The sequence below is a fragment of the Stegastes partitus genome, unplaced genomic scaffold (assembly GCF_000690725.1).
Source record: "Stegastes partitus isolate 25-593 unplaced genomic scaffold, Stegastes_partitus-1.0.2 Scaffold21, whole genome shotgun sequence".
NCBI lineage: Eukaryota > Metazoa > Chordata > Actinopteri > Pomacentridae > Stegastes > Stegastes partitus.
In genome coordinates, this window is record NW_007577752.1 from 826,722 (window position 1) to 836,863 (window position 10,142).

Here is a 10,142-nt window from a genome sequence, read left to right on the forward strand (position 1 = left end):
GGGTCTTCATTGGTGAAGTCAGGGCGAGCCTTCATGGAGGAATTACCTTCCATAGACACACAGGATACAGCAGGTGTGCTCGAGTTTTCAAACTGCACCGATCTGCTGAAATATTGACAATGACAACACATGATCAACAATCTGTATCAGTTTTTATGTGTTTCATGTAACAGCTAACAATCCTTTACTCTCATCTATATCAGAGACATGCAGCTACATAGCTACCATCACATCAAGTGACTTTACAGTGCAGAAACTGATATCTAAGATACATGTAAATAAAGAAACATCTAAATAAGTGTACCTGATGAATGCAATCACTACAAAGAACTAAACAGTCTTTATGTACCTATCAGGTGCATCTTCGGTGAAGTCGTGACGATTCTGCATGGAGGCATCACTTCTCATGGACAAGCAGGATGAGGCAGGAAGCTGAGCTCTATCAGGACACTCTTCTGTCTCTTCAGTCACATCCATTGTCAAGGTAAGACCTATCTTACACCTTATAGAGACAAATTACAGTCTGTACAGTGGCTGAACTCTATACGTGCTTTAAAATGGGAAATTTCTCAGTGTGGAGGAACTTTTAGTTTCTCCAAAACATAATAGTTATAATAATTACAAATACATAGCATATGACTGTATGACAAAGACGTTTAAACAATAAAGAAAAATCAAAAACAGCTGAATCTAAAATTCAACTCACCCATGCACACGATTAGAATCTCAGGTTGTACATCTGGGAAAAAACACCTGAAGTATGAGAATGAGCTTCAATTAGCTTATTCAAATCAACAATATGACGGATGAAATACAAGTATATCATTTTCTCTGAGAAAAAATGACAGGAAAGGGATTATTTTCATGGAAAAACTCCTAAACTCGTAACACTGACAGACAGAGATGTAGAAGTTAAATCATCAACCAGAGGAACTTTAGACTGTCAGAGGACATAGCACTTCTGGGGAGTTTGAAACTTCCCACTTTGTTCGGGCTCCATCACCAGAAAACATGTACAAATCAAGAAACATTGCACAGTTGTCACTTTGGGCTCTGGGTAATTCTGAAATTTTTTCAACTTAAAATGAATGAATCAATTGAAAAGTAAATTAAAATAGCCATTGTGATCCAAAACAACTTAGTTAAAAATGAGTTGCACCAAACGGAGCTACAGCAGTAAAACATTGTTTTCACATTAATGCATCATATCATTGAGGCTATCCTTTACTCTTTATGAAGTTAATGTCATCTAATTTGCTCGCTGGTGCAAGGTGTTCTCAATCAAAGCTTTTTCTGTTATCTCTACCTAGCAGCTGTTTTCTGCTGCAGGGCTTCACAAAGATGTGCACACGGTGACCTTTGGAGTCAGCACCAACTAGTAGTGTGTGTCAGCAGCAGAAGAAGCTGCATTTTCAGGACCCCATTTTTAAGACCCTCATTTTTCATTAACTCTGTTTTGGGCCAGATAACATGGTAGCCAAAAGCTAGTTAGTATGAACACTCAACTGGATGGAATAACCCTTTAAAATGATGAATACTTGGACAGAAAGTAATATTTGGGATGGAGTAAACATTTAAAACCATAACTTGTTCATTAGAAAGTACTATTTTTGTGGAATAGCCTGTAAAACTACAAATGTGCCTGGAGGAATACACCTTGAATCAAAGCTTTAATTTTCTCTCTCTCTCTCTCTTTTTTCTTTTTCTTTTTTTAAACATTTAACTAGTTTGGCTGGTAGCAACAGAGGTCCAAGGAGAGCAGTGATACAAGTACAATCCTCGAACTGCAGCCTGCTCTGCTGCACAGTGTTATATGTATTCATACCCTCCAATTATAGAGGGAAAAAAACAGCTGTCACTGAAATAAGTTGAAATTGACAAAAGTAGTAATAAATTTAAAAAAGGTTATGAAACTCATGACATTGCTTTTGAATTGTGGTTCAACAGAAATATTAAAAACAAACAAACAAACAAACAAAAAACAAGTAAACAAGCATGATGGGACCTGTAAACTAACATTTTGTTGAACAACCCTTTGAGCCAATCACTGCAATCAAGTGTTTTCTGTTACTCTCAACCAGACTTCTGCACCTGTTGACAGGTATTTAGATTGTGGCCACTGCTCATCAGCAAAGTGCTCTGATTTGTCCAGAACAGTTTTGTTTGTTTTTAAAAATTATTCTTTTTTAGCCACAATTCAAAAGCAATGTCTTATTTCAGTAAATTGTAAATTAGCATTTTTTTATAAATACTTTTTTTAGTTTCTAGTTATTGGAGTGACTATTGTGAATTTTGTCTTTTCTTTAATGGCTACAAGGTGGCGCAGTTAGTAGCACTGTTGCTTCACTGCTTCACGGTTCGCGTCCCCGGCATCTGGGAGTTTACATGTTCTCCTCGTGCAGCGTGGGTTCTCTCCGGGTTCTCTGGCTTCCTCCCACACAGTCCAAAAACATGCTGAGGTTAATTGGTGATTCTAAATTGTCCGTGAATGTGAGTGTGCTTGGTTGTCTGTCTCTAAGTGTAGCCCTGTGATAGACTGGTGACCTGTCCAGGTGTCCCCTGCCTTCACCCTCAGTCAGCTGGGATAGACTCCAGCCCCCCATGACCCTAATGAGGATTAAGGGGTGTATAGATAATGGATGGACGGATGTACCTGCGTCAACACTGCAACAGATGTTGGACATGTTCTACTGTAAAGTGCGACAAAAGTAAAAGTTTCTGCAGTGAAGTCACAGGACTGTGGATCGTAATTTTTTGTTTTACTTTCGTTTTATTTGTGTCTCGTTGATTAGGACACAAACTGTTTTTTGAATAAACTTCGGAACCACTCTGAGGTTATGATGAGTTGTAAGACTTTGCAGCACGTTGCATTCGGGTGAAAAAGTAGAGAGAGAGATAAATCTTCAGCCTTCATGGCAGATTTATTTCAATGACTGGTCACTCACATCCAGCTCACTGCGCCACCGCGGCTCTGACTGCAAGAGCAACATTACCGGCGGACAGGAAGAACAAGGACAGGTATAGAGAGAGAGATGGAGGTAAACACTTGCCACACAGTGGCAGAAGCCATTTTCCAGTAAACAGAACAAATATTACACAACTGTGGACAGATTAATCATTCTGTCATTTATATTCAACAACTTGGTTCGGATTACAACAGCAGAAAGTGTTTTGGGTTAAAATACACTCTGTCACAACATCCACAGGACCCCAGGAGCTGCGGTCAGTCTGTCCCCAGAGACAGGCGTGTCTTCAACAAAACATCTGGACATCAGACTAATAGTAAAGTAATCCATCAGAATGTATCCGTAAACTCAACATTTCTTTTTATGTTTTTATGCAAACGGTTAAAAGAAGTGTCTCACCTCCTCGCTCTGCCAGCCGGTTCTACGCTTCCTGTACTTGCGGTCTGTGTTGCGCAACAGCGCATCCGCCTGATGTTCACAAACACTGTGTGAGCCACAACACTGTGGGCGCTTTTATGTCTGATTTCCTCTTTGTTTAAACTAACAATGTCATTGTGACGGCTGCACTGCTAATGTGGCACTAACAAGCAATATAACATTTATCACCTTTTTGATAAAAAAAAACTCCGACAAATCCAAATCAACTTCACTTGAGATCATCTCCAATGTGAGCTTTTTGGATTATTTTTACATTCCCCTTTGTGGACACAATTTATTAGTTATGATTCAAATGATCCCCACAATGATCACACACAGCAATTTCCCTGAGGTTTCCACCAAAGGGATCAATAAAGTTCTATTCTATTCTACATACACAACTACTATAGTTTTACTGCAACAACCTTCAATGTGTTCAAAAACCAGCATCAAAATTCCTGCCTGATTGAAAAGGTGGATTTGTTCTTATCAGCTGTGGAAAAGCCCCCTTCACAAACTGTCAATGTTTGAATAAATGCCTTCTGCTGAAGAGGGCTTCCCTGCACAAAACGAGCACACAGTGATTTTGTGTTTAGTCCACAAGTACACATCATGCAAACAATCTTAAACCTCCTTTTCTCTGAGGGCAGCTGTTCTTGTAATGCTAAGAACAGCAAACGTTACAACTGAGACTTCCTTTTATTGGTTTTCAAACAAAGAAATCACAAAATTCACAATGTGCACACCAGTCATGCTGAATGGCAAGTAATCCAGTTTAATCCAACATAATTCAGAGCCAATGCAGTTACTGTTAAAATGTCCAAACAAAATAAAAAGTGGACCATTCGCCATCCGGTCCGCTGAAAGCTGATGTTTCAGCCTGCAGACTGGAATCTCTGACGACATGCACATCAGGATGTAGCTAAACAAGGAGCCCCGGTGCCCTATTTCTACACAGTAACAGGACTAAAGTAGAGGGTGACTATTGTCTACTGTTAAACAAATAACATCAAAATGTACAAATTTGACATTACAAAAACTAATCTCTCTCCCTCGCAGCACTATGTTGATTTCACAAAGGCCATTTTGTAGTTGTGTTTCCGTTCGTCGCTGCTACTATCCGAGTTGGGCTTGGCCTGTTCCGATGTTTTTTCCTTTGAGTCGGGTTCGCAGTCTTTGTCCTGAGCCTCTGTGGGTTCTTTTTCACTGACGGACTTCTCAGGCTCAGCTTCTTTTTCCTGATCGTCCGCTGGTGGTGGGGGGAATGACTCTGGCTCTGGGTCAGGCTGTAGATGACAGAAAGATGATTTACTGAAGGTTTTTTCTTTTGTCCACACAGAGGTGATCTGTCTGACAACAGAACATTCTAGAAACCCAAAGTGTAAACAGATGGGATTTAATATGACCCCCCAACAATGTAACATTACACATATAGCAAAAAATATCATAAAAAATGTAAAACGCAATTTGGCACATTATCTCTTAAAGTTTAGATGAGAAGGACTGATAACTGCAATAAGTCACTTAAATTGTTAGTTTTTCCAGGTCTACGTTGGTGTGTTTAGGCCCTCAGCCTCAACACAGCTTCAAAGAGTCTTCCATCAGGAATCTGACAGACTAAAAGAAAAAAGCTTCTACATCATAGGTGAGCATATTTTATTTAGGTAAAACTGTCATGCGGGCAGTAAGTGTTGCTAAATGCAGAGGAAAATGTTCTTTGACAATCTCAACATAAGGATGGTTTAGCTTTGTCCTGCTAAAACGTTTGAACACTTAGTAATGATTGTTGCACCAACATTGCTTCACTAGACATGGTATACATTTACAGTTCACAGTCTGTGCATCATCCAGTTCCTTTAATGTGGTGTGTATCTACTGTAATTTTTACAATATTCAAAAAAAAAAAACTAACAAAAAAAAAAACTCTTCTTGGATGTGCCCTGTCCAGTCTGTGGCCTTCCCTTTTCTCTCTTCTGGCCTGAGACGAGCACTCACCTCGCTGAAACCCAGACCACAGTGTCTCCGGTTGCGGCCGGACAGCTTCCCATCCATGCCCTGCTGGTACTGTATCTCCAGCTGTTCATTGATCTTCCTATCTTCCTGACCTGCAGAGGAGACACCAGTCACAGCAGGCACACCCAGCCATTGCAGGTCTATCCATGCATGGATAGATCTGTGTGGCAGATGTGTAGTAGGGAAGCCGGGTTAATTGCACTGGGCATAAGGATGATGCAGCATGGGTAAGTGGCATGGGACATTAGCTTGGACATGTCTTGCAAAACACTGCATTTTACAAAAGCTAAATAAAAAAAGCTTACCACTACGGAAGTGGGATGTTGACTTGTGATCACCAATGACCAGGCGCCCAGTGGGTTCTTTCTGGAAAAAAAACACAATCCCCTTTTCTCTTAATCGTCACAACTTCTGGCAGCAACAAACTAAAACAGTCTTTTAAAAAAGCAATCAATTAATTACCAAAAAACAAGGGGGAGGCAATAAAGTGAATTTAAAACAAGGTGATCTGCAATACATCAAACTAACCTTGCCAGCGCCCATCAACCGCAAAAACTTTTGCCTCCTCTCGTCACTTCCCAAATCAGCGGATGCCCACTGGGTAGAACCATCCTGCCAACATAAAATATTGTCACCATTTGAACTGAAGAAGAACATTAAGAGCAAAACTTAATCCACAACAGAATGCCTCCAAATTATTACGTTTTTTACAAAGCAGTATAATTAAATAACACCTTAAGGCCCTTTAAAGAGAAAATGCAAAACAGCTGACGGTTTAAGGCTCTCAAATGTTAATAGCTGCTTCTCTTTGTCTTACAAAGAGCCGTCACAGTTAGTCGACATAATTGATGATGTTGAAAATGCATCAACGTCAAAATTAGTCCAAAAGCATGTTTTTTTTTAAAAACTTCAATTTATTTTAACAATTGCTTTTCTTCAGTATCATTGCGTAATTGTTGCAAAACAGCATCAGTCGTTTTTGGCTCCAGTCCAACTTGGTTCAGTGTCAAAGTTTCCAAAGTCCCAAGGCTTTAACAGTATGGAAGTACTTCAAATTATCACAAAACAAAAAGTGTGGTTTGACACTGAGCAAAGTTACAGTACCACAACACAGGAGCACAGCACAATGAGCAAGCAGAGACTGTGAGGCTGTTTATTTCTCTCCTTCTTCTGTGCTCACATGTATTGTAATTAACACAACCAAATTCCCAATAAAGCTGCTATGGAAAGAGCTTAAATATGAGAGACTAAAGTGTGGTTTATTAACTGCTTTTCATATCACTGGATTGAAATGTCTTGTGTACAACAGCTGCCTCTGTGATAGTAAGAGCTAATCAGCACAAATGTCACTGAGCTTGAGAAATTACGAAACTCTGTCCTGCTGTCGGGCACCGGAATCTTTCTGCGTGGAGTTTGCATGTTCTCCCCTTGCAGCATGGGTTCTCTCCAGGTTCTCTGGCTTCCTCCCACAAGGTCCAAAAACATGCTAAAGTTAATTGGTGATTCTAAATTGTCCGTAGGTGTGAATGTGAGTGTGTTTGGTTGTCTGTCTCTAAGTGTAGCCCTGTGATAGACCGGCAACCTGTCCAGGGTGTCCCCTGCCTTTGCCCTAAGTCAGCTGGGATAGGCTCCAGCCCCCCCACGACCCTAGAGAGGATTAAGCGGTGTATAGATAATGGATAGATGGATGTCCTGCTGTCACCAAGCTGGAGAGCTACTTATATCCACTTCAAGATACTTTGATCGAAACAGAAACGAAAAGACAATGTTTGACTTTCTATTTAAAACGTCCCTCTAGAACATCAATAGTTTTTCATAGACAGAAATAGTATAAAGGTGATGGTCCGTAACTGTCTGGGAATCTCTTGTTAGTATGTCCTGCTACTGATGTCCCTATTAACTACTGCTAAAAGTCTGATTTTGGAATCGCAGCATTATCTGACAAACCGACTATAGACATAACTTAAAGACAACGGCCGTGAATTTGGATTTTCTCTTTTTAATTAGTTTTTGCAGTGCTGAAATTTCCAGTTTATCTATTTTGTAACTTTTTAAACAGAACATATTAGATATAATATCACATGAATGAACTGATTATTTAAGTAATTGATAAATGAATCATCAGTAAAATAGTTGTTACAGGCAGGCAGTCTATACTTTAGCGATTTGGATTGTTGGTTTAACATTTTAGGACTATATTTTGGATGCAGGGATGTTGTGATGGACTTAATATCATGAAGATAGCAGATTGTCCTCAATCTATTTGTTTCTTTAGTTGCAAACTGACTAAATGCTACGTGGTCATACTTACAAAAAATAGATAGTAGTAAATAAAAAGGTAGATGACGTGTGATGTGGTCAGTAATCATTGACCTACAGTCAAAATTTCATCAAAACTTGTCAAACGTGCAATCATTTATCCCCGAACCGAACCCATTTGTCGTAAATCAGTTTAATATAACACAATTCAATGTGTAGTACATTTTATGCAATAAAGTTTTAGGTTAACCTAAATAAGGTGACTGGACTTTGTTGTTACTGCAATGTGCTCAGGTGTCATATTAAAGCAGTTGTACCATATCGTTAGCAACCTGGCTAACACAATGCAAACCATATCTGAGTATTCCATAGCTTTAACCTACGAATTAACTTCACTTTTTATAATTTTACTCACTTGACTGGGAGATGCAGGTCGTTTTGTTCCATGCCTGTCCTCTGGATAACTCATTCTGAACGACAGCTTGGCTAAAACGTCGATAAACTATCATGCCACCTAGCCAAAGCTAGCTAGATTTGTCAACAATCCTCCGTGTCGCCACTTCCGCAGTGCTCTTCTTCGCTGGTGTTGCGGTGGGTTCTGTTAGCTCAGTGCTGCCGCCCTGCGGAGGGTCGCGTTGCGGCGCATTTAAATGACAAAACTGATCATCAAAATAAAGCAGCACTCCCTCCATTTATTATAATATATTCATATAGTTGTATTGATAATTACATTTAGGCTACCGTTTTGGCCAGAACCAAAAAAAGGAAAATGTGAAATGAGGCCCTCACATTATAGGCCTATTATGTACAGAGGATGGCAAAAGGAGGCTGTTTGATTGATGAAAAAAAAAAAAAAAAACAACCAAAAAAAATTACAAACACAAAATACTATTCCAAGCAGAGGTTTTTCATATACCTTAAAAGATGTATTGGTGGTATGGAACATGTCTTAAAAATACGTATAACTAAGTACCTCTGGTAAGTTTATTTACTCAACTTTGGCTAACTTTTCAGAGATATTTTAAATGGGACGAAATACTTTAATCATTTGTGATTTAAACACATTGAATATCTTTGATGCAGGTAGTTTTTTGATAGAATAAAATGTATTTTTTCAAAGCCTGTATAGATCCATCAACCCAGGACCAAGATGTGCAATGACTAAATGAAAAATAAAATCTAATTAATAAGAACAACATTCTTTACCCTTCCAGTTTAAAGATGAACGTTCTAAAGATTATATTTTCAATAGCCTAAAATAACAATTTAAATTTCGGGCATAATTAAACTAAGGTTTGAACCTGTACATATTTGTCAGCGCAGATCTGGTCACATTTATTGATACAACACATTTTAAACAACAGAATGTGACCAACAGTGGCTGCAAATTGAGACAAAATAATCAACAATACAGATGTAGGCACGCAGACTTTTTATACTCTCATTTCATCACGTGTTCTCTGTCCAGAAGCCGTCACTTCGTGGGGACTCCTAATTGTAAAGTTAACCTTCTGCTGGAGGACCTGCACTAAAACCCCCAAAAGGTGGCGTAAGAGTAAACGTAATGAGGACGGAGCCCAGACGCGCTCACAGCTCCGACAGGACGCTCAAACTTCACTCCTGCACACAATCATCGGGATATTAGAAGCGTTTGCCTTGGACTTGTTCCCATCAATGCCATCTAAGCGCTTTGTCTAGTAGTCATGCAGAGGCGAGTCATTTTCTTGTAGTAGTTTTAATAAAAATCTTTTTTTCCCTTGAAGATTAAGCCCAGAATATCAATAGATGAAGACAGAGGAAAATTCCGAGAAAGACTATTTTTATTTTATTTATTTATTTATTTTTTAGTCAACGACTTGTCTCAAATGTCATTCCCAATTTGACCGTAAAATGTATTATTTAATTACAAATGACAACTAATGAGAAATGTCCTGATTACACGTGGGGAACTTTTGCTCAACGAAAACTTTTGTTTGGCTTTTATTGGCTAAATCTGTCCACCAGCGCGCATTTAAAAATGAGTTGATTGGTTTTAAATCGGTCTAGAACACGAATCTGCACACATCATTATTTGTGTGTTTTCTAGTTTTGGGTAATTTCTGACACGCAAACCAAAAAGGAAAAAAAGTCCACAGTTAAATCAAGGGAATCAAAGCACAAATCCGTTTCTAATGGAGCTGATCAGCAGGTGACCAGTACGCGCCTTCACACACGAGCACATGGAGGGAGGAGGAGGAGGAGAAGAGGAAGAAAAGTTCGAAAAAAGCACGAATGTATAAGATGTTTTACATTTCATGAAACAATGTACACAAAGAAAGTGAGACAGAGGGATAGAAACAGATAAATAGCCTCCAGAGAGGGAGAGAGAGGGAGAGAGAGAGCGAGAGAGAGGGAGAGAGAGGAGGGGTTATCCTGCCTCTGCCTCTTTACCCGACAGTGCCCAGCACTCTCACTTAACCTCCACATAGTGCCGGACGGGAAATAACC

The 10,142-nt window shown here is 39.3% G+C and overlaps 1 protein-coding gene across 1 annotated transcript; it reads right to left on the reverse strand.

Moving 5' to 3' along the window:
• Positions 1-4,063: 4,063 nt before the first annotated feature.
• cunh11orf58 (chromosome unknown C11orf58 homolog) lies at positions 4,064-8,226 on the reverse strand. Its single transcript, XM_008294292.1, has 5 exons — positions 8,071-8,226; positions 5,925-6,008; positions 5,702-5,762; positions 5,379-5,488; positions 4,064-4,669 (listed from the first exon to the last, which is right to left on the reverse strand). The coding sequence occupies exons 1-5, from the start codon at positions 8,122-8,124 to the stop codon at positions 4,445-4,447; spliced, it is 534 nt and encodes a 177-aa protein (XP_008292514.1). The 5' UTR covers positions 8,125-8,226; the 3' UTR covers positions 4,064-4,444.
• Positions 8,227-10,142: the final 1,916 nt, after the last annotated feature.

Bases quoted from the DNA above. Each gene is read 5' to 3' on its own strand.
- cunh11orf58 (XM_008294292.1), bottom strand. From the start codon at position 8,124: ATGAGTTATCCAGAGGACAGGCATGGAACAAAACGACCTGCATCTCCC. The intron at 6,009-8,070 runs GTGAGTAAAATT...TTATGTTGGCAG, and splicing joins GACCTGCATCTCCCAGTCAA to GATGGTTCTACCCAGTGGGC. The intron at 5,763-5,924 runs GTTAGTTTGATG...TTTTTTTTCCAG, and splicing joins GGTTGATGGGCGCTGGCAAG to AAAGAACCCACTGGGCGCCT.